This window comes from Poeciliopsis prolifica, unplaced genomic scaffold (genome assembly GCF_027474105.1).
Source record: "Poeciliopsis prolifica strain line A6 unplaced genomic scaffold, Auburn_PproV2 SCAFFOLD076, whole genome shotgun sequence".
In the NCBI taxonomy this organism is placed as follows: domain Eukaryota; kingdom Metazoa; phylum Chordata; class Actinopteri; order Cyprinodontiformes; family Poeciliidae; genus Poeciliopsis; species Poeciliopsis prolifica.
Genome location: NW_026562451.1, coordinates 1,090,859 through 1,116,022, shown reverse-complemented (window position 1 = coordinate 1,116,022; position 25,164 = coordinate 1,090,859). Strand labels below are relative to the sequence as shown.

Genomic DNA, 25,164 nt, shown 5'->3' with positions numbered 1-25,164 from the left:
TTGATACAAAAGGATTTAAAAAAGCAAACAGAAAGCTACATTTTTAGCAACAATTTTATAAGCTTTACTTTATTCAGAACATAATTTATATAATGTAATAAAAAAATTTCAAAGGCTACTATCATCAATTTTTGGATTATATTTTCTAACATTCAGTTTTAGCTCATTAAATTGATGAAGAAAGTGAGCATTTTAATAGTGTATGATTGGGGGGAAAATGCTATATCCTATAAATCACTTTTCTGATGAAGATGTCATACTTCGTCAACCTCAGTATATATGCAAGTATTTTTTTATTGCAGCAAATTTGAATGTTTTATTTGGCCATAAAATCATAAAAATCAACATAAATGCAAGCTGAAGTCAATGGTTGGTATCTGATAATGAAATAAATTAAAACTTATATCTGCAAAAAAAAATGTACCAACAATATAAACTAAATAATAAAGTAACGTAGATGAGATGTTTACTCAAATATAATTAATAAACAGGGTATAAAGTGGACAAAATAAAACAAATAATGTAATACTTGTTACAATTAATAATGAAAATATGAATAATTAAGAACTAAAATGAAGACACACACAGAGAATAATATCTGCTTAGCTAAATAATAACAAATAGAAAATAATAATTAACTTCAACTACTCAATAATACGCTTTCTTGCTTGCTATTAGAAACGTCCACAATCACAGTTTATTTTATTTACAGATGTGGTTAATTTACAACGTATATGTAAATATTAATTATTCATTTTCCCCCCAAATGTGTAAGATCTTTATTGAAGGAAACTACACGTCAATTGAGCTGTTTGTATTTATGATCATTCAAATAATAGTCGTAGCATGAGCTGGTAATAATAATGAGTAAACAATGCAAATTATTTGTATCAGTTTTATTTAGTTTGACCCTCTTCCTCCAGTTCATTGCCTGTTTTCCAACGGTCGCTGTTTCTGCAATAGTCAGCGAAGCAGTGACAACAAATGAAGCGTGTCTCCTCTGACAATAAAGAGCTTGTATTTTTATCCACACGTGGAGAAAGATCAAAGTTAAACCGCTACAGTTGTTGGTATAAATAATTCAGTCGGCTTGGGTCACGTGTCCGTCACGTGTCTCAGCTGTCGGGGCCCTGCCAGTGTACAGTAGCTCTGAGGCTGCAGGCGGAGGAATCGGCAGCAGCGGCAGCAACAGCAACACATCGAGCCAAGGTAAGCTCCCCTCTGCCCACTGGTGCTTCTGTGGCTTTGTTCACAGCGGGGCTGGGTTTATTCTCACTCTTTGTTCACTACACCAATTAGCTGTCGTTGTATTCCGAAGCTGTCTTTAAATATTGAATAAACTCTAGAGGAAACGGTTCTGTTAGCCGTAGCCGTGTTAGCGACAGTGCCAACGGAGGCTGGACGGTTAATGTTTCGGCTGAAGATGGGGCTTCGGGTTCGGGTCCGGCTAGCTGTTCGGCTAGCCAGCCCAGCGTTCACTGGTTGTTTTCTTTTGTTACGCTCCGACACTCCTTACTGTGGTAGCTGTATTCTAGGTGATCTGCTGAGATGTTTTGTTTTTTGGAGCCAGCAGCTCCACTGGCTCGACCCCAACATCCAACTGTTGGCTAGCAGCTGTTAGCAGGCAGATAAAGGCTGTTTTTGAGTCCTCTAATAAACTAACAACAAAAAAAAAAGTTTAATTACATGTATTATTGCGTGTCATTGTTTCTTTTTCTATTGCGCAAGAAACAGTTTGACCAGCATCTATTAATACTATTACTCTGTAATTTGTTAATGTAAAACTGTTGTGATAACTGGACTCTCATGTATCAAATTGATTTTACATACATTTCGATTTCAATCAACTAGGCGGGTGTCGTTTTATTGTCATTGAGCGGGGAAAAAAGTCTTGAAATGTTGAAACCCAGTTTTTTGTACCTGTTTTTTACACAGACTGCTTTTATGCAAGTTTAAACGCCAATCAAGCCTTATTTGTGTTGAATCCTTTTTGCAACTTCATGCAACTCAAGCTGTTTTAGAATATTTAAAACGACGCTCTCCTCCTTTAGTCACACCAATCAGTCTAAAAGAAATCAAGACTGTTTTTCCTCTGATCAGTAGACACAATACAGAAAAATCTGATGAAGATTGAAAGTAAAAATTGTGAAATAAAATGAGACAAAATCAAAGATAATTAAGAAACAGCTCAATTATCAGATGTAGACCCGTTTTCCATAGATTGGCTTCTTATTTGTGCAATCAGCATGTCAAAGGCATGCTTTCTAATTCATCGATTGCATCAAGCTGACGACTCCTAAAATTTTGGCGTACAAAGCATCAGCAAAAAGCGCTTGATACATAAATTATTATGATCTTGTAATTCCATAATAATAAGAAAAAGAAATCAATCTGTTGCACAAATTTAAAAAAAAAAATTTGTGGTGTAGGCTTCAGAAGAAAAGAAAACTCAGCAATTGCAACATCAATTACTGGATTTATCTCAAAGAAAGATTGGTAGCAGCCAGAAAAAGAACCCGATCAGTGCTTTTCCACACCGGATTCTTCTCAAAACCAACCAAAGAGGGGACACTGTTAAATAATGTGGCAAAAGAAGTTAAAATGACTGTTCAACACACTTTCTAGTCATGAAAAAAAGCAACAATCTTCCATTGATTTTGACTGAATGTTTTTCTTTTCTCTAAAGAACTCACAACACAAAAGAGAGCATATTCTCTACTTTTTATTCTTACTTTTGATGTGTAGATCTCGTTTGATCGAGGTAATATCAGCCTATTAATTAGTGCATAATTAGGATATATTGTAAATATTTGTCAGTTTAATATAATAAGCAATGTAAAAACAAGTGAAAAAGGATACATTTCTTAAATACAAAGAAAAAGATCTAAATTATGGTTTAATGTCTGGCAACCTGTCCAGGGTGGACCCTGCGTCTCAACCAATGGCTGCTGGAAAAATGCACCATTCCTACCGTAATCCTGCAAGTTGTTGTGGGTATAGACAACAGATGGATGGATTAAATTAAACCTAAATATCAAATAAAAGAAAATATAAAAGTCAAATGCGTTGTGTTATTTTAAATCTAAAAAAGATGCTAAATTTAAAAGATTTTTCTTCAGTTAACCTCTAAACACTGTGTTTAGAGATTTTCAGTTGTAATGGCATCCAGGTCGGTATTAGTCGATGTTAGTAATTTTTTAACGTATCTGTCCAATAAGTAAAACCAGGTTGATATGAACAACCTATGTTTATTTTCTATCTTGTTTTTGTTTGTGTTTCAGGAGGAGGTCAGGGTGGTATTTGTTTGGTCAAGTGAAAGTGATGCATTGTAAGATTGTGGGAGTGTTAAACTGAAGCAGAGAAGCAATGTAGGTCGTGACATGTAGGAAAATATACAAAATATTGTTTTTTTTTACCATAACTTTAGCCCAAATGTTCATACTAGCGCATAGTTTTTAGGGTGGACAAGAATAGAAAATGGAGGCCTTTCTGTATGTTTTAGTTTAGTTTTTAAACCTGCTACCAGAAGACTTGAGGATGCTAGAGGGCTCCTACAATAAAATGGCCCTTAAATAAAATTGACTACTTCTATTAAGAGTCTTCCTGCAAGAGGAAACCTTATTATAACATTATATTGAAATAAAACAGAAGCTTAAATGACGAATTGTTTTTCTAAAATAGATAAGTCTCTAATTAAACATGCTTCCGCTGAGCAGCAGGGACCTTGAACTATTTTCGGTGGGCACATTAATATTTCAGTCAGTGGCTATGGGTGGCAGGTGAAGGATTTTACTGTCTTTTTCGTGGGTTGGTTTTGTTTTTGTTTCATCAGATCATTTCTGCGTGATAACATTTGTTGCTCTGTGTCACCTAGCAGCCCTCTCTAGAGTCCCCGAGGCAGCTTGAAGAAGCAGACAGGCTGACATGATGAGGTTCCCAGGAGAAGCTGCTCCCCTGTGGGCTGACAGCTGATAGAGAGGAGTCCCTTCTCCTCTCACACGCGCAGTCAGGAACAAACGAGGAGGACCATGAACGTCGAAACCAGACCCATTTGAAGAAAAACGTCACTCGGACCAACTGGAAGCACTGCCTGGTTGAACATGCTTGTTTTTGGGCGTAGAAGATGCAGCTTGTTTTTGATGTCTCTTTTTGCTCTGCTGCTGACATGAGTGGCGTGGTTTTTGCTACATTAAATGTCTGAGTATTTCTTTTTTCACATTGCTGGCTTTTGTTGCCTTGTCCACGAAACTGCATCAGCCACGCTGTTCAAAAACATCACAATGACTTGAGTGCCTTTTTATTTTAAATTTTTTTTTTGCAACCCAGTTGGCTAAATGACATAATTAATTCAGCAATTCTGACGTCCACAGTTTTCTGATCCTATTTCTTTATTTTGGGGAAGTTTTGATTGATCACTTTTACTCACTGTTGCAGATAGCCAAAGGAAAGCATAAGTACTATGCACCGTTGTTGCTCACACAGATCCTATACAAAACCATTGACCTCACAGGAAGAGAGGGAGTCATAACAGCACCCAAACCCGGACGAAGAACCTCTCCCATCTCTCTGTGTAGTCGTTTTTTATTGAGGGGGTTCTGAGAGCTGCAGGGATGTTTGCTTCCGTGGAGCATGGCCCGGTGCTCTGTAGCGACTCCAACATCCTGTGTCTGTCCTGGAAGGGCAGAGTGCCCAAGAGTGAGAAGGAGAAGCCGGTGTGCAGGAAGCGGTACTACGAGGAGGGCTGGCTCGCTACCGGGAACAGCCGGGGGGTCGTCGGGGTCACGTTCACGTCCAGCCACTGTAGACGGGACCGGGCCACGCCGCAGAGAGTGAACTTCAACCTCAGAGGACACAACAGTGAGGTAATTGGGGAGTAATGATTTTTTTCTTTTTTAAATTTTAAACTGCTTATTTAATGTCTATCTGATTTATCTATGTTAAAATCACAGCCTAGCTGAGCAATTTTTGGTATAATATCTTATTTAGTAGTATGAGTTACAATTAAACTGGAACTGCAGCTATTGAAGTTTTCAGAAATATATATTTTTGCTTTACCAAGTCTGCATGTGTGGAAAAATGAAAATTATGTGCAAAACATGGTTCATTTTTCTGACATGGTGTCTTCTTCCAACCTTCCAAAGATAAAAATCAGCTTTTCTGGAGAATAAAATGTGTAAAATTATGAAATAAGTATTAAAATATAAAATTAAAATAAGTTTATTTTTTTGTAAAGCTCTGGCCTGCTATTAAGCAGTTTTAGTTAAACCAAGTCTTACTTTGGTTTAAGAACTATAACGCTATTTAACATAGTTTAGTGTTTAATTTTTGGGTAAATCTTCTGTTCATAATAATTTGTCTGGATTACAAAAAGCTTTTACGGCAAAGGAACACAAAGTTTCTCCTTTTAACTTTATTATCCTGCTTATTATTAAGAAGAGTTACAAATCTTGGTACACAGACATGCAAAGTGTAATGTAATAACCTTTTGCTCCTTTTTGTGTTGCTTTTTTTATGTCGTTACTTGATCAAGTCAACTTGAGAGATGATATTATACATGTGGATTCCATTACATATTATATCATTACTGAGTTGTCATCTTAAGTTACGTTTAATGTTAGTAGTTAGAACTTTTAGCACGACTATCACTGCTTATTGTCACATCAGTTGCTCTCTGTATTTTCCACTTAGTAAATCGAGCCTATGTAGGGTTGAGATTTTCTCTACTGCCTGTAAACATTTTCTAATCCAACATGTTTCATGACAGATGGAGGTTTAAAGCACAAAAGGATAAAATAGGAAAAAAAAAATCTGTAAGCTGTTCAGCCTTCTTGGTGTCTGCCAAGGTCTCTCTGGTTTTCAAAGTTAGATGGACTTTCTGTGTGTTGCATTGAGTTTTTCTCTGAAGTCGGGGTGAGAATTCATCGCTAGAACACAAAATGTACACTTCTTCCATTTGACAAATGGAAGAGCATAAAGAATATATTTAGAACTTTGATTTAAACTTTATAGATCTTTAAAAACAAAAGATGAAGTGTCCTGTTGATTTCTTTCCTTCTAAGGTGGATGATGTCATTCTCTTTTCCAACACAGAAGTATCTATCTTTGTTTAGTTTAATTGGAGCACTAGGTTTTATAAAGGCACAATCAGTAGGAGTCTGTGGGAGTGGAATCATTTAATAGAAATTTTATTGGGGGTTGTGGTTAGAGGCAAGACTTCTCCCTGACTCATGCTTTGACAGTCTTACATCAGATCTCCCTGCTACTCCCAGTCACAACATTGCAGCGCTCCAGTCTGTTGTTGCTCTCGAGTCTCAGCGTGGTTAAGCGCTCGAAAAGCTTCCCACTATCAGTGCAATGAGGCCGCGGCACTTCATCAGAAACATGAAATGACTAAATCCTGAGGCAAATAGCTGCTGTGTGTGGGGGGGGAACTGATTGTTGCCGTCAGCATATAACGGAGCTGGCACCGATGAAACCGCACACAGGTTGCAGCTTCGCGTTCTGTGGGTGGAGCTGCTGGTCAGATGGAGCATGGTGCTGTGTCAGCATTCCATAAGGCGGCTGAGGGGAGAGTGGATGGATCCCAACACGGAGGGACTGAACCAGAGCGAAAATGTCATTTAACTCTGCCCACTTGAACTCGGTCCAAACACCTATTCAGTTTGGCTGAAATGTCCCTTCTGTTGTTTTTCTGTAATTTGTGCGTAGCAGAGCAAATTTAAGTGATTTTAAAAAAAAATTATTATTATTATTATTTATTTATGCTAAATTTGACCAATATGTATACAATAGTGCAAAAAACAATCATAATATTTGTTAAAAGAGATGTTTAATTGCAACTGACTTTTAATTGTTTGTCTGCATTTTACTTCATATACCTGACAATAAACTCCACTGAAATAAATAGGTTAGAATTTTTAGATTGACTCAGAGAAAAATGCTTGTTATTCATCTTTTCTCATCCCAGAAACATTGAGACAAAAGCCATAAATAACCTCCCTTCCATAAAGCTATAAATGCTTTTAGAAACATAAAATCCTGTCAAACAGTCTAATGAAATCTGTCACATATTTGACAGATGTCTTTGCTCAAGAGTGTGATTTTTTTTTCCTGTTTTTATTTAAAGTGAAATAAATGAAGGAAATGCAACAAAACAAAGGATTTTATTCTAAGGGTCCTGGCATAAAAAAAATTTCCAATATTGTGTCACAAGGCATTTTAAGATCAAACTTCTTTGCAGTTTTTAAAAAGAGCTTCACCAAGAAATGTATTTATCTTTTTTACCCTCTTTCTCTGAGTCTTATCCTTTTGGTGTCAGCTTCATCATTGACTATGACTTGTGTCCTAAATTAGCTCAAGTCACGTTTTTAAAGAAATATCACACAGAAATGCACTACTAAACCGTTTGCTCATTTAACCCAGTTAATAGAATAGAATAGAATAGAATAGCATTTATTGTCATTGAACAGGATTCAACAAAATTTCTATTGCAAATTCAAATTTCTATTGCAAAGTCAAAATATACAATATTAAATAAACAAACACACAATAATAATAATAATATATACAACTAAAATTAACTAAAGGCACTCAACCACACCAAGAAGAAGCAGCAGGTCCAATTATGGTAAAGTGCAGATGATGTGACAGTGCAAGTGCAGAACAATATGGCTGTGTGGGGGTTGGAGGGGGGTGTATGTGAGGTTATGATATGTGTGGGAGGGGGCGGAAGGGAGTAATGGCTCTGACGGCTGTGGGGAAGAAACTGTTTCTCAGTCTGTTTGTTGTAGTCCGTATATTCCTGTACCGCTTGCCTGATGGCAGCGGCACAAACAGTCTGTGGCCCGGGTGGTTGGAATCCATGGCTATGGATCCAGCTCTCTTCTTGACCCGGCCCGTGTAAATAGAGTCCAGGTCCGGGAGGGGGCATCCCACAATGCCTTGTGCTGTTCTCACCACCGTTAATCTGCAGTTTTTAAGAAAAAGTTTGCTTCTAACATGACATGGCATGAAAGAAAGTCAGTTTCAAGCTCTCAAATAATTTTTTATTATTTTAGGAAAACGGATTAAACATTTTAACAGTGCAGGATCCATGTTGAGGCTGTCACAGGGCCGAGTTAAAGAGTGAGTGTGATGTGTGGCTGGTGTTCCAAGTGTCATTCATATAGAAACCTTTAGTTTAATTTAAAGCCAGTAGATGAGGGGAAAGTTTCAGTCAGACAACTAACTGCATTTGTTTTGTGAAAGACTATCATTCTTCCAGAGATTTGGAAAGGTATTTATGTTGGTTTTCCTCCATTTTGTTAAAAATCAGTAATCTCTTCATTGTCTGCTTGGTAAAAAATGTTAGATGAAGAATAATTGCAAAACACCAACCTTTTTCAGAAGTTGTCTGATGTGTGTTAAAGGATTGATTTTTCAAGATTTTATTTCTGTTTTCAGGAGTCTGAATGCTCTATATCTGTATATTGTGTACCTTTTCCATTATTTAACTAAAGTTAGAATGCAGAGAATGGTAAACAAGAAACTCTCAGATGTTCTAAGATTAAGAAGCCATTATGAAACCATTCAGAGGAGACTTCTTGGTGGCTTCTTACCCAGAGGCAGGAGTCTCTGGAGGTCCGATCCAGAGTTTTCTCTCTGACAAAGAGAGATAAGTATCTTAGGTCCCTAAGATAATCCAACAGAGACATGTGACCTCAGGGCATAAAATAATGTTTACGTCTTGTTCAGACTTGAATCCTACTTGACCCCTTAACTGCATTAAAATGGTCTCACCAAATGTGCTTAGTTCAGATGGCTGTGCAGTGGTAATCCATCCTGGGAGAGAACATGTTGCATAACTCCTAGGGCTCAGCTGCAACCCCAGATTCTCTGCTCTTCCTCCAGAGTTACCAACAGAAATGGTGTGGCCTCCACACTGCTAATATATACTCACAGAAACATCTATACAACTCGCTATTAAATCAGGTTTTTATTACATACAAGATAGACTCAAACATTTCAGCTTGTATCTCCCCTCCCTGAAAGTACTGTACTGTTACTGTTCTGTGGCATTGCAGATCATTCCACGCAGCTTTGCTCAAAATTCAGACTTTCTTGCCTTTGAATCAGCATAGTGCATAGCTTTTCTTGAAGTGAATTTTATGTCTGACTTAATATCCTGTCAAAGTAAGGTTGGAAGGGCTGAAGGCTGTGGAGGGAAAGTGGACATTCACATTTAACTGTGACTTAAAAGTGAAATCCTGTATCAGCAACTCTTATGGGTGTGCAGGCAATAGTTCTATTCATTTCTTAGAACTGTATTTGGTTTCATTGGGAATGTTATTATTTGATAAAACTGAATTTTGAAGTCAGAGAATAAAAAGAAACAGTTGAATTCATCTTTTTATTTTTGTAACTTAAACAGTAGGATCACAGTGAAAATGATCTGAGGAGATGTTAGCAACTGTTTAAGAACGCCAATTGTTTTTAGTTTCTTAATGCTGGTGCTCACTTTGCTGGATGCTGTGTTACATCGCCTGTTGAAAACAATTCCTCTCTGTTCTACTATAAAATATACAATCCTGCTTAACAAGTCTTTGTCGTGTATCTGTAGGAGGTTGAATGTTTGCACGTGACTGTATTCTCTCCATCTCTTTGGAGAGAATCAAGTGCTTTCTCATGCCTGTCTCCATGTGACATCTGATCTCCCTGATCGTTGCATCACAGCGAGGTGCTCAGGTGGGATCCCCTCACCATCTTACACTAATCTCCACTCCGAGCTAAATTTACATCCATTCACAGTTTATTGTCGCCTCTGTGGCATTGCAAGTACACGTGATGTACGAAATGGGCATGTGTGAAAATTGGGTTGATTTATTTATTACATTTTTTTCCCTCTCTCTCTTTTAATAGTCATGACTATGAGAAAAATAATAGAACATTCAGTCTTTGATATATGTGTAATATGAAGATTTAATCTCAACTTGTACAATGCCAACTAAAATGTGTACTTCCTTGGTAATTCTATGACTTGATTGATTAGTATTAATGTAAAGGCGTAATTAATCCAGAACCTACACTATAGCTTCCCAGTACCATCATGTTCATCGTGCCCAAAAATGTAAAATAGCACTTGATTGATTTTTTACTTATTTATTTTTTTAACTATTATTTGTTTTTACCAGAGAAATTCACAAAACTCAGTGTTTCATTATAGCCTAAATGTGTTTCGTTATAACTTTTAAATCACAATATCAATTATTTCGATAAACCATTCATGGTATTCATAAATGTATAACTTTGCTTTTTTATCATCATTTGTTCAAAATAAGTAAAAAGCCAATTTTCATGAGCATTTTCATTAGATGCTTATCACAGAAAATAATAAAATATTCTTTGGTTTCCCAAAGGGATATTCTTGTTTATTTTCTTAGTTACTCTTTTTGGCATGTTGATTCCCAGTTTAAGGATAGACGCTGTATTGATTTTTTAATTTTTTTCCAACTTTCATTGACTGATCTGTCGGAGTCACACTTATCTGAGTGCCTAAGCCGAACTAAGACCTTGGTCTTGTGTATTTGAGCGTGTAAAGCCCACGTGCTCTGGTCGGTGAAAGCAGAGCTGCTCTTTTCTTTGGATTACTCCCTTGGGAATCGGCTGAGTCACTGTGCACGAGACCAGAGAATGACTGGGAGAGCATAGAGCAATGTCGTCGGAATGATAACAATGTCAGAGAAGCTGGTCATTAACGGTTTGATCTGTGCTGTGTTTAATGCCTTCCATGTGTAATCACTCAGAGGGAAAACACAAACCTGTTCATGTTTGAATTGCTGATGCCAGGCTTTATATGTTACAGCATTTCTTTATTTCTTAGCAGAATATGGACTGAATGTATGAAGTCGTGTTGTCTGTAATATGTAGGATATTAGCACCTCCTCAGTGACTTTCTCCAAATGAGGTTAACCTACTTTTTCTATTTCCATCTAACATGAAGCTAAATTTAGATCATAAAATATTGTGAAAATCAATATTCCTTTTGAGCTTTTTTAGGCTTCAACTGATTCTTATTTGGAGCAAATTTATTATCTGTCAGTGTTTTGATCATCGCAGCTTTGTTGCTTATTTATCTACACAAAGCTCAGCCACAAAGAAAAATCATTTCCATATCAAGATAACGTTGTTGTCTGTTTTAACTTGAGCTGTTTTTCTTTGTTTTATAGGTGGTATTGGTGCGGTGGAATGAGCCTTTCCAGAAACTGGCCACATGTGACACAGACGGAGGAATTTTTGTATGGATTCAGTACGAGGGTCGCTGGTCTGTGGAGCTCGTCAACGACCGTGGAGCTCAGGTTAGAATTGTGACCAATGTGTTGAGAAACAGATAAATTAACAGGAGATGAGAAGGTTTCTGAAGTTCCCTCTGCATGCGTCTGTAGAAAAAATGTGTAAAAAGGCTAAAAATAAGTTGCAGTTGCTAAAATTGCAAGACAATCTTTGAAATGAACTTGGATTGAGCACTCCAAATAGGTCTGATATTAGACCAAAAAAAATATCAAAAGATGAATATTTGGATAACATGTTAAACACAGAAACTGGCATTGCTTTCTAACAAAACGACTGTAACAGAGAAAGTTTCTACAAACTCAGTTTATTGTTCATTTTTTTGCTTTTCCTTCATTAGAACTCTTAGCAACATTTTACAATTTATATTATTACATAATGATCCCTGTAGGTGAGTGACTTCACCTGGTCGCATGACGGAACGCAGGCTCTCATCTCATACCGTGACGGCTTTGTCCTGGTGGGCTCTGTCAGCGGACAGAGACACTGGTCTTCTGAGATAAACTTGGAAAGTCAGATTACCTGTGGAATCTGGACTCCTGATGACCAGCAGGTAATTCATACACCGAATAGATAAATTAACTACATTTCCTGAATATAGCAAGTGGTACAGGATCAAAGTAGCACCAGAACATCACACTATTACAATTATATTTCATTGTTATTGTTTTTTTCCTAGAACATCACACTATTATGGTCATATTTGGTTCTTATTGTTATTTGTAACTGGAAAAAACACTTCCAGTTGTTCCACTTGTGTCTTTTCAATCAAGTCCTGGAGGTCATCAAGATGATCATAACGGGTTGAAATTGAGATTTATTTTTATAAAGGCACAGTAAATATGAACAGATTTAGACAATCCAGTTGATTCCTGATTGTATGCAAACCAAATATAGCTTAAAGTATAGCGGGTTGTTTAGCTGCTACACAAGAAAATCAGATTGAAACTTATAGAATTTAATATTTCATCTCTGCACTATGCCATCCTAGTGGACAGATGTTGAAATTTGTACTTTTATTTGCCATACTGCGTTTTTGCTTTTGGTATCCAGACAGATGAGAAAATATTTTTAAATGGCAGCAAATTTAGTTATTTTTAAACATGTTTGTGTTGGCTGTCTTTAACAAATTTGTGTTTGTCCTATAACTTTGTTTCTGTGCAGCATATAAAATTTTTCTTGGTTTCTTTCAAGTTTCATTTATCTCTATGAGTCCAACCCCTCTCCCTCCTCCACTCCTTCCTTTTTTCTTTAATTTTCTTAAAGGTCTTTGTTTTCCCTCCTTAGGTTTTGTTCGGCACAGCAGATGGACAGGTCATAGTCATGGACTGCCACGGGCGTATGTTGGCCCATATTCTGCTCCATGAGTCTGATGGCATTGTTAGCATGTCATGGAACTACCCCAGCTTCCTGGTGGAGGACAGTAGTGAGAGTGACACAGACTCTGATGATTACACTCCACCCAAAGGTATTCTTCTCAAACTTTTTAAAACTGGACAGAAAACTGAACCATTATTGTTGTGAAGCTGCTCATCTTCAACCCTAACTTGTTTGAGGGAGAGGAACAGGATGCACCCTGGAATTATTTTACTGTTGTAGACAAAGAAAAATCCAGGAAAGCATAATTTTACATGACATTTTTAACTTCGGAAACAACAGTTCATTTCTTTGAACAAATGAAAAAGATGAAAAATGCTGAATTAACAAAGATATGAGAAATGATACTGTAAAGCTTTTGAAAATATTCTGTTAAGGTGCATTAGAAATATTAAGAAAAACCTGTGCTATATTGTGGGATAACTAAGGACACTCATGCAATTAAATATTTTATTTGGCAGCCATATTTAATGTATAATTCTAAAGGCACCTCCTATAAACAGGACACCAGAATTCCCTATGTCTCATTGTTTTAACTGGGTTAAAACCAGCAGTCAGATTTTAGCATTTTCTTTTTAGCTTATGCCGTTTACTGAAGTAGGAGAAATAAGACAAATATTCACTTTCAGATAAAAATAGGAAGAAACACTTTTCATAAGCTTTCATGAAGTATGATAGCAAAAAGTAAGTTTATTTTAATTGGTGTGCGTTTTCCTGTTTGTCTCCTTTTATCTTCACCCTAATTACTCCCAGTTGCCAATGTTGTTTTGTTCATGGCCTGTCTTCCTCCCACTTTGCTATTTGTTCTTCTCCTCCCTTCACCACAGGCCAAGTGCTTAAGCTGAAAAGTGCTTACCTCATCAAAAAGGCTGGCTGTGCTCTAACTCACTAATTATAACGTTCAGTAGAAATTGATTGGCTCACACAGAAATTATCTCTCAAGTTGACAACCGGACCAAGACACACTTCCTCATCAATCTTTTCTTTGCAAATGTCTTTGTCATATAGTATTTCAATAAGTCATTAATACTAAGCTAAACTTAATTGAAAGGTGCATTTTCTGTCTAGTTGAGTGATTTTTGTCTTTTTTCTCCATAACATCAGCAGTTCTGACAGCGTTAGGCACCATAAGCATGCTTTAAAAAATGTCTCACCTCTTGCCTGACAGACCATTGTTGTCCTTTATGTTCTCTCAGTGCACAGCCAGAAACCACTGCTGACAGTCAGCTTCACCTCTGGAGACATCAGCCTGATGAATAGTTATGATGACCTCTCACCCACACTGATCCGAACCGGTTTGAAAGGTGTGTGGGTCTCCCAGGAGTTAGATTACTACTTTCCTATGTTACTACCTCTTGTCACACACTTCAACGCTTAAATAATTTAAGTTCATGTTAAAAGAATGAATGCTGATTTTTGTTTCCCCGGTGCTACAGATGTTGTAGTCCAGTGGTGCTCTCAGGGCGACCTTTTGGCAGTGGCAGGGATGGAGAGAACAGTCCTCCTCTCCCCCGACGCTCCATGTTCTCCACCCATCAAGAACGCCATTGTCAAGTTCTACAATGTTAGAGGAGATCACATCTACACACTAGACACACCAGCACAGGTGAGAACTTGGAGCTGAGACATACATGGAAGCTGAGTTGAGATGTCTTCAATCTTATTTTCTTTCATCTTTCTGGTCAGAAGCAGTTTTTAACTTGGTGGTCTTTTGTCATGTTTCCACTGAGCGCTATAGCATTAGTCTGTTTCTATTGTAAAAGCGGTCCGTGCAACTGATTCATACCTCACCAGGACCATAAAATGGTGTACCAAGCCCCTGAGTGGACACAAGCCATTTCTTTCTGTTAAGCGAATGTCAGGAAAGGTGTCCCTGAGAGCTGCATATTAGAATCTAAGCTTCCTCTAAATCAGGGGTGTCAAACACCAGTACCCAAGAGCCACTGTCCTGCAGTTTTTAGATGTGCCACCGGTACAAAACACTGGAATGAAATACATTAATGACCTAATTATTCTATTCAGGTGTGGTGCAATAGAAAAAGTTGCAGGGCAGTGGTCCTCAAGGACTGAAGTTTGACACCTGTGCTCTAGATTGATTACATTAATAACATGGGCCAGATTGCTCCAGAAACATCTTTGGTTCTTCAGTGTCATAAATTCACAGTTGCCCTGGGGTTTGCAGGTTGACATAATGCAGTCATCTGTGACTAAGCACTGGAAAGATGCACAAAAAGAATACCTCCATTGTATTTACATAAATTTACATGATTGAATTTGTGGATTTTCATAAATATCTATTTTATTTAAAATCCTATTTTATAGTATTTTGATTAAAACCTTTACTACATTGAACATCTGAAGTGCAACAGATAAATAAGACCTCTTTTTCACTTGGCATGAAAAACTACTTGGTGCAGCCACCTTCTTACCTCACATGTCATTATAGTAACAGTATTTGTATAAATATTCCAATTGGCTGGTTTTTGCCTTGGAATGCCGAGATTAATAACAAGATACAAACCTCTGACCACACCTCTTACTCTGACTTCACTTTGTATTTTTTGGCACCTATATTTACACACAGAGTGTTGCGATAGTATATTTTCATTTACAAATCAACAACTGGCTTACCACTATCACTGTTTTTAGCTTCCTATATGAAACAGAGAGAGACAACAGCATCCTATGGAATTCAGTGTATTTTTTTTGTCTGTGTCGAGGTAACGCTGAGTTAGTTGGCAGCGAAGTAAAATTCTAAGAAAATCTATCTAATATTACTGATGCTAACTCATTCTATCAAACACAATTTTGGCTGCCAGTAAAGCCACTTGAAATTATTCTGAGACTCCATATTGTGACATTTTCCATATTGTAAAACCCAGATATTAAAATACTATGATTCTGAATTTAGTTTAGAGCTTGACATGAATGTCTAATAACAAGTACCTAAAAAGTTACTTCTTTGGCAGTAAGTGGAAAGCAGTCAGACTTTCATTTTTACTTTTTTGTATTTCTGATGTTTTTGTTAAGAAGAAAATGTCTTTACTTTCTCTACATGTTCGCAACAAGAATACAGTATTGGGTGGTTTAATGCTTTTATTTCTAGAAACCATCAATCTGAAACTGCTGACTCAGTTCTTTGACCCAAACCATTATCAATTTGAAATGGGTAAAATTAATTATTGCCATGTTTCGTTCAAATGACTCTGAGCTGCACCTACACCAATAAACAGAGTTAGCTGGAAGGACACTGAACTTTGTCCCCTTCTTCTCCTTCACACTGCAGCGCCCCATCACTACGCTTTGCTGGGGTCACAGAGACTCGCGTCTGTTCTTGGCGTCAGGCCCGGCGCTCTACGCAGTTCGAGTGGATCACCGGGTTGCGGCGCTACAGCTTCTCTGCCAGCAGGCCATCGCCACATCCGTAAAGGAGGAGAAAGATGTCGCCAAACTCACCATGCCTTCCCGGCTCTGTACCTACGTCACTGCTGCTTTCGCCCCTACCATCAAGGTAACACAAGGCAGATCCAATTAGCTCAATGGAAGAATATTGAAAGGCTGCAACTAAATGTAACTAACAGTCTAATATAGAAGAACTAAACAAAACCAAGTGTCGTAACAATTGTTGCACAAACTTCATGTTTCCAGCCACCCATCCCAGATCCCAACAACATGCGGGATTTTGTGAGCTACCCGACATCCGGGAACGAGCGACTGCACTGCACCATGAAGCGCACAGAGGATAACCCGGAGGTGGGAGGGCCATGCTACACTCTGTACCTGGAGTACTTGGGTGGTCTGGTGCCCATCCTGAAGGGTCGACGGATAAGTAAGCTGCGCCCTGAGTTTGTCATTATGGACCCCAAAACAGATGGTAAAACAGGTGGGCCTTCGTTTCTTCTTGGGTCAGTAACTTTAAAGAACTCGTAGGAAATACTTAAAGAACAGAAAGATTTCCAGCATCCTCCAGAAGTTTTACTAATTTACAAAGTGATTTATTGAGACTGGACTCAAATTTATAAAAACATTTTTAAAAATGGAGAAACATTGAAGTAAATAAGAATAAAATTAGTAAATGTTTTCTTCTTTAAATTTTAAAGATTTCTGTGGCTTTTTATGGCTGGGGGAAAAAAAACTAACTCTGCATGACTTTTTAACCAACAACAATTTTATGTTTGTCTCTTTACTGCCAGAAGCAATCAATGAGTCAAAAACAGACTCATTGATTTGATTTCTTATTTGTGTTGGGGGAGCTGCACATTTAGTAAACCGTGACTTCTGATGTTTTGTTTCATCAGATGAGATATACAGCAACAGTCTGATATCAGCCATGATAGACAGCTGTAACTGCTCAGACTCCAGTGACATTGAGCTCAATGATGACTGGGTTGGCAAGAAATCTCCAAAGATATCAAGAGGAAGCAAATCTCCTAAACTTCCCAGGTAACTCAGTAAGAGACTTCACGTGAATGAATTAGCAAAAATAATATCCATCAAATCAAAACCTCTGAAGAAGTGGTTGGATTCTTTTTCTCACTTTTTGTCAGAGTTGTTTTATACAGCCTCTAAAAGTCTGCAGTAGAGTGGAAAGATTGTTTTTAATATTTAGTAAATCTTAAGTAGGAAAAAACAACAAAAAAATGTCCTTACTTATTTTTTTATTTACTTATTTCTTATTCTGTTTTCTGAAAGATAATTTGAATTTCTGGAAAAAGAGAGCTGTGCACACAATTTTTAGTCAAATCTTTTTAGTTTTTCACTACACAACTTGAGTTTTTGTCCAACTCCTTGATCATTTTGGTTTTTGACGCCGGGATAAGGTTTTAAAATCCCGGTAAAATACATGACTATAAGTTTATGATTATAATGTAATAAATGTGTAAATGCTCAAGTGATATTATTAATTACATGATGAAAATATTTAGTGGAATGTCTCTGTTTTTTGTTTTTCTTGCATGCCTAAACCCTCTTTTTTTTATTTGCTACCTTCTCTGTAGAGACTTAGTTTGTCCCTTTACCAACAGGATAAATATTGACCCTAGAAAATCACCCAAGCTGTCCCGAGCAACGCAAGAAATCTCTAGGTCGCCGCGTTTACCCATAAGAAAACCCTCGATTGGTTCACCGAGTCTCTCACGGAGAGAATTCCCTCTGGATGACATCAATCAGGTAACTAGAAGATTATGTAAATGTTGCAGGGCTCATTAAGTGAGCTTGTTTTGGTTTATGTCACCATATATGGTTTCTTTTTAGAATTTATTAATTTTTTTATATTTTGCAGCAAAATTACCTCGCTCAGGTCACATCCAATATTTGGGGAACAAAGTTTAAGATAGTGGGACTGGCTGCATTTTTACCTACCAATCTCGGTGCAGGTAAGTCATCCACAGCCTCTCAATGAATTGGTATTATCAGCATTCTTTCTTTTCTCATTTCACTCTTTTCTTTTTTTCTTAGTCATCTATAAGACCAGCCTCCATCTGCAGCCCAGACAAATGACCATCTATCTGCCTGAGGTGCGCAAAATCTCCATGGAATACATCAACCTGCCTGTTTTCAGCCCCAATGTCTTCAGTGAGGACGAGGACGACCTTCCTGTCTCGGGCCCTGCTGGAAGCACTGACGACAACCCCCCATGTACTGTAAACATCCCCATCGCCCCCATCCACAGCCCTGCCCAGGCCATGTCCCCCGCCCAAAGCATTGGCCTGGTCCAGTCTCTGCTAGCCAATCAGAACGTTCAGCTTGATGTCCTCAGTAATACGACAGCAGCTCCTACTGGAGCATCGGCCAGCGGTTCGGACCAAAGCCAGGATGCCATCTTGACGACCCAGTACACCGTGCCCACCAGGTATTCCAATCCCGGTCAGGTCATTTTTGGGGGGCTGGATGTGGGTCGGCTAATGGTTGGACCACCGCCGTCCCATCATCCATCACAACAACAACAACAACAACAGAGTCAGCAGCAGCAGCTTCTACAACATCAACAAATTCAGCACCACCAACAGCAGCAGCAGCAACAACAAATACTTCAGCAGCATCACCTACAGCAGCAGCAGCAGCAGCACATTCAACAGCAGCTGCAGCAGCAGCTTCAGCAACACATACAGATGCAGCAGCATCAACAAATGCAGTTGCAGCAACAGCAGCAGATGCATCACCAGCTGCAGTCTCAACAGCACCATCTTCAGCAGCAGCTTCAGATCCAGATCCCTGCTCCATCCCTGTCACCGGGGCAACCTTCGGGAACGGCCCTTCACCAGCTGCAGCCGGGGGCCCTACAGATACAAATCCCCCACCAGCCAGCAGAATTAGTTGTTGACAGATCGGCGGGCGGGGAGCACGAACACCTGCTGAAGATCAAAACCACTCGGTCAACGCCACAGCTAGCTGACGCTGATACAGTTGTGTTCAGCGCTCCTTTGGAGCTCAGCAAAATGAATCCGCCGCCTCCTTACCCCGGGACCGTGGCCGTGGCAGTTGCTGCCGCTGCTGCAGCTGCTGCAGCTGCTGCTTCACCATCACCTTCCAACGCAGCTTCCAACTCCTCGTCTGGAACTGAAGGAGGCGCTAGTGGAACTCCTCCCCCTAGCGAGCTCTGCATGAAAAAGAGTGACTTCAAACTTTATGCGCCAGGTCAGCAGCAGCTACAATACCCCACACCTCTAGGCTACGAGAGGATAACGACGTTTGACAGCAGCGGGAATGTGGAAGAGGTGTGTCGCCCTCGAACACGCGTTGTCTGCAACCAGAATGTCTACACACTCCAGGGACCTGGCAACTCTGCCACGCTCAGGGTCACTTCCTCTTCATCCTCGTCTGCAGCTGACAAGAAAATCCAGCTGCCCTACACCTCTGCTACGCTTAACAGACTCACCGCACCCCGCTATTCCATACCAAGCGGAGACCCACCACCGTACCCCGATTCGGCCAATCAGAGCGGAGCTGCTGGGAGGAATCCGAACCAGCGACTCGACAGCAGCTTGATCCACGCCACCCTCAGGAGGAATAGCCGAGAGGCCGCTCTTAAAGTCTCCCAGATGCTAGAACTGCCAAGGCCGCTTCCTCCTAAAGCTAAAAACAGTCCACTAGCAACCTCCTTCCAGCAGAGGGTGCCAACAGCCTTATACACATGCAGCCAGTGCAGCAGTGGATCAAGTGTTGGCGGTAGTGCTCCAGGGAGCGCTAATGGGATAGCAGGGGGAACGATTATCAGGCAAGATTTCCCTCCAGGGAATGGCGCTCCACACAGCACAGTGATAGTTCACTCCAGTAGCACTGCCGCTCTGGCCTCCCAGTCCTCATACAGCCTGATGAGTTCACTGGAGGGGTCTGGGAGTGCAGCGGGAGGGAACAGAGACCGGGCTGAGTATGTTAACTCAGCGTTTACTGAGGATGAAACACTCAACCAGTCGCTGAGGCATTTGGTAATTGGAGCAAATGATGCATCAGGGCTTGTCATCAAACGCCCACCTCCCTACCAGTGGGACCCGACTGGCACAGAGGAGGTGTGGATACCTCAAGAGAGGACACCAAATGCCCCCCCTGGAGCGCACAAACCTCCACCCCTCATTCTCAGCCCGACTCAGCACTTGGATGTTACCAGACTGCCTTTTGTTCTTTCTCCAAAGTCTCCCACCAGCCCTGGTGCTGCATCATTCCAGGCTGCAGCAGCAGCAGCTTCAGCTACAGGCTACCAAATCTCTCTGCAGTACCCCCCAACAGCAGCCTATGCCGGAGCTCAGCTCCAACCCATCCCAGTGTCGCCGCGCCCCTGCGCATCCCCTAAGGAAGTTGTGGCACCTGTGGCCCTCTCACAGCAGGACACGACCCTCGTCTTGTCGCCGGGTTACTCTCCAAACATAGCGAACCTCGCCTGCTGTCCGCTTCCTCCCTTATATCCCGGAGGAAGTTCCTGTGCTGGAATCCCCATCCCTCCCATTGCCCTTCACACACCGTGGGGAACATACAACCCTTGTCCGCCTATGCCCAGTCCTGCAGTGCCACTTCCACCCAAAGCCTCCCACGTATCAGCAGACAAAAATGTTCTCTCACCTCCTCCTCCACCTCCTCCTCCACCTCCTCCACAGCCTCCAACACCACTAGCAGACCCACAGAGCCACGGGGCGTTACAGGAGACAATGGCAGAGCCAGGGGATGCTTACCAGGAGGTGTTGTCTTTGACTGAGAGCCCCGTACCACAGCGGTCCGAGAAGTTCAGCAAGAAGAACCGCAAGCGGATGGACGGCCGGGCCGAAGAGGCTAACGTGTCTCAGTTAGCCGAAGGCAGCAAGTCAAAGAAAGAGGGCAGGGCTCTGGGGGATTTCAACTCACTGATCTCCAGCCCCCGACTGGGAGGAAGAGACAAGAAGAAGCCGAAGGGGCAGAAAGAGCAGCAAATGAAGGCGAAGAAGCTGAGTAAGGCCACAGCCAACAGTGAGTTCCAGGACAGTTCAGAAAGCGAGCCGGAGCTTTTCATCAGCGGTGACGAGCTCCTCAATCAGTGCCAGAGTGGGAAAAAGGGCTGGAAGAGTAAAAGGAACCTGAGGGCTGCTAACGAGCTCGATGAAATAAAGTGCCGGAAAGCCAATGAGAAGGAAGACAGAGGACTGGGCAGCCAAGGGTTTGTGTATGTGATGGCCAACAAGCAGCCTCTGTGGAATGAAGCCACACAGGTCTACCAGCTGGACTTTGGAGGCCGAGTCACGCAAGAGTCGGCCAAGAACTTTCAAATCGAACTGGAGGGCCGGCAGGTGAGTTGGGTTAAGTTTTCATTTCAGAACCTCAGATGATATGTTCTCTCGGCGCAGATCTTTTTGTTTTTTTCAGATGGCAACATTTACATTTCTTATGGTAAATTAAAGAAATGCAGTGTTATAAATATGGCTTCAGTAGGAAAGAAAGTTTCTATAGATTCCACAGCCAATCTTTTTTGTTTGTAAATGTCATAAATGATCTTTTTTTGTCATAAATGAAGCACACTAGAAACTATAAATTAATATTTCTATACATTGAGTCATTTTTTTATTGGTATTAAATTGCAAACGAGAATGAAGTGACACCCTTTCTATATGTTTTATTGCTATTCATTTTTACAAGCATTCTCAATTATTTCCAGCAAATTTTTTCCATTTATCCCAGTGTTTGGAGAATAGGTCTCTTTAAATTGACTGTGACGATCAGGTCTTCCATTTTGTAAATATCTACTACAATCTGAACCCATTCTTGGGCTATTAGTTTTTTTTGTACCATCCATTTTTTTGTAGTTACGTTTTTTTTCTGAACTCGTCCCTGAAACATTTTTTGGAAATTTGGTGGAATTTAGATGTGCAATATATAATTAACTCCACTGTTTATGTTAATCCAACATCTTTGGAGGATGTTGCATTCCTATTTCCTTGTGTCTGTGCAAATCTCAATGTGTGTTTTAACGTCCTAGGTGATGCAGTTTGGTAGGATCGATGGTAATGCCTACATCCTGGACTTCCAGTACCCCTTCTCTGCAGTCCAGGCTTTCGCAGTGGCTTTGGCCAACGTCACCCAACGCCTCAAATGAGACGTCCCCTCCCAACACACCCCAAATCATCCCATGATTTTAAATGCAGCCTGCTGAAGGAGCACAGTTGTTTGCTTTGGAGATTCATACACTCTAATAAACTCAGCGGATTTTGGAGAAAAAGACTGAAATTGACTGTGGTCAATGGGTGGAAACGCAATCACACTGCACTACGCAATGCTGCCACTAGACATGGTGCAATAAGCATTGACTGCGTTTTTTTTTTTTAATGCCATTAGATCTGCTCCGTTCTGAATTCGGTGGCACCCTCCAAGCACGTAGGGCCAAAGAGCTGAGCTTGGGTTATCATCATGCAAATAAATGCTGCTTTGGGTAGAAGAGGTTTTCTTAGAGAGACAGATTGTCAAGGTGCAGTTAAAAAAAAAAAAAAAAAAAAAGCAGCAGTCATACTTGAAAACCACACTCTGGAGGTTAAATTACTTTTTCCAGAGCACACAGGTACTACTGGGCACTGAAATCCATTGCTGTACAAAACTTTAGTAAAACAGTTACAACTTTATTAAACTGCTTTTGCTTATAGTTTATTAAATGAGGTTACTTAGTGGAGGTTTTTGTTCTATACCATTCCTGTTGTTTCTATCTCAGTCAGTTTCAGCTGGATTTAAGGCTGATATATGCATCATTTAGGAGCACTACTAAAAGTTACGACTTTTCACTGTTTCTGGAAGGAAATATCGGTCTTTATCAAATCTGTTTGAAGGATGAAACCTGTCACCCTGCTACACTTAATTTATATGTACATGTTGTTTATCTTTCCAAACATGGATTTTTTAAGAAAATATTGTTATTGTTGAAGATGTACAACCCTCATACTTTTTCATCCCAGTTTTTCTTACCGACTTTATTTGGGGAGGCTGAATTTAAATATTGCTGTACACTCGGAGTATTCAGGTGGGAGCGGTTTACAGAATAGCTTTGGCTGACATATCCTGTAATTGGATATCTACATATGGTGACAGTGGCGCAAAAGACGTCGCCATGGCCTCAATTGAACAACTTAACCTCTGGCATGAAGTGATAATGTCACCTGCTGTCACTTCTGTGAAGTGAGTACGTATTTGGGGGCAGTCCTTGCTCTTTAGGACCACACTAAAACATGTTAGCATGGTACAGGAAATATTTTTGTATATTTCACCTATGCCATTTCATATTCTTCTCAGAAGGCATGTAAATAAATTGGAGGTGTCAATGTGATAAAGAGACTTCGGCGACTCTTGACAAGTTTACACCTCGGCTTCACTGTGTTTAATTTCAGGTGTGGAGGGAAGCTGTAACACCGTAAAATTACTGTTAAGCTAAATCATCGTCGTCACTCGGTTTAATAAGACTACATTGAAGATTGAAGCTCCACTTCATAAGCTGACTGTGCAAACTGAGAGACGGGTAAAGCTGTTTAAGTGTTAGCAAGGATCATGGATGGAGATAAAGTGCAAAGGACATATATGCATTAATTTCTGTTTAAGTACAATATCAGCTAAAGTCACCAGAAGCGTTTAGGTCTAATAAAACAGTGAAGGTGCTGTAGGACTAAACTCTAATTTGTGCCAAAATATCTACTCACAATTTTACAACAGATGCAGTCCAAAGGGGGAGAACCTATTCTATTTTGACCATTGAATTGATAATTTTATTACTTTTAATAAGTGTGATCTTTCCTGAACTCAAAGATGCATGTTGGTCATCGGGTGTAGAAAAATGGACTGAATGAAGATATTTTAAACCCTATTATAAAGGAAAAAAACAAGCATGTCATGACAAAACCCTTTTTGTGTTAGCTGTGCAATATTTTGTAGGAGAAAATTGTGTTTTTTTTTTTTTTGTTGCTTTCATCCATGTTTTGATACCATTCTTTTAGTTCAATATCTGAGATTGCTGGTTTGTGCATTTTTTTATTTATGAGATTATTTCCTGAAAGGAGGAAAATATCCATACATACTGTATATTGTGGAGTTTTCCCAAACTTTTTTTGTGTTAAGTCTGTAATGACTGTAGCCCAGGTTGTGGGGTTGGTGATGAGAACAGGCATCCTAATTTGAAGTTTGCTTTGGATGAAAAGATAAAAAATAAAGATGTGAATGAGTAAGTGCCCAGTTTAATGTAGTTGGTAGACTAGTGTAAGTGTTAAGTCGAGGTGTGTTTGTATTCAGCTGTGCAGTCTACCAATCCCATCAGTGTTAAATCTATTATATTTAAATGTGTTCATGGCTTCTACACATTCAAACACATTCTTCACTGAGTTGATGTTCAGCATTACTTATGGACTCGGTTAGGGATTCACTTTAAACTGATGACGAGCTGTTGTAGATATTGTAGGATTTGACTTTTCTTTAGAAAAGATCTGTGCTTTGTATTTGCAGGTGTAGACTTAACTGACAAAAACACTTGGGAAAAAAATGAGACTGAGTATGGTGACTGAACGTTCATAGTGGATGGATAGTAAGGCATGCCATGTAAATTATTTTAGAACTGTATATGTCACTCATCTTTTTAATAAAATCTGTCATTGTTTGAGAAAATACCAAGTTGTGTTTCTTAAAATAATTTGATTAATTTTAGTGTTCAGACTGACTGAGGTAAAAACATATTAAAAGCAGTTGCTTTTTAAAACATATATATATATATTTTAAAACAATTGTTGTAGTATCTCCTTGTAGTCCAGTGTTGCAATATTTTTTGTTAAATTACACAGAAAAGGTTTGCTATTTTTTTGTAACTGAAGCATATTAAATAGTTTAAACTGATAAATTAGTTATGGAAAATCCATCTCGTGTTGCATTTACACAATGAAGCACAGTGAATGATATATATTATTATGATATATATGTATTATTATTGGTGTAGATAATTATTCGACACCAACAATATAATGGAGGGTAACAGCAAAG

At 39.5% G+C, this 25,164-nt stretch overlaps 1 protein-coding gene across 3 annotated transcripts; it reads left to right on the top strand.

Moving 5' to 3' along the window:
* The first annotated feature begins 968 nt into the window (after positions 1 to 968).
* tulp4a (TUB like protein 4a) lies at positions 969 to 24,797 on the top strand. 3 transcript variants are annotated; one of them, XM_055021390.1, is made up of 14 exons: positions 969 to 1,209; positions 3,878 to 4,862; positions 11,205 to 11,333; positions 11,717 to 11,878; positions 12,613 to 12,793; positions 13,899 to 14,006; positions 14,139 to 14,308; positions 15,989 to 16,213; positions 16,351 to 16,585; positions 17,001 to 17,145; positions 17,700 to 17,871; positions 17,984 to 18,077; positions 18,160 to 21,455; positions 22,142 to 24,797. In XM_055021390.1, the coding sequence occupies exons 2-14, from the start codon at positions 4,611 to 4,613 to the stop codon at positions 22,256 to 22,258; spliced, it is 5,286 nt and encodes a 1,761-aa protein (XP_054877365.1). In that variant the 5' UTR covers positions 969 to 1,209; positions 3,878 to 4,610; the 3' UTR covers positions 22,259 to 24,797. The 3 variants fall into 3 exon arrangements, with proteins under 3 accessions (XP_054877365.1, XP_054877366.1, XP_054877364.1); XM_055021391.1 differs by having other exon boundaries at positions 3,875 to 4,862; positions 17,727 to 17,871; XM_055021389.1 differs by having other exon boundaries at positions 3,875 to 4,862.
* The last annotated feature ends 367 nt before the right edge of the window (positions 24,798 to 25,164 follow it).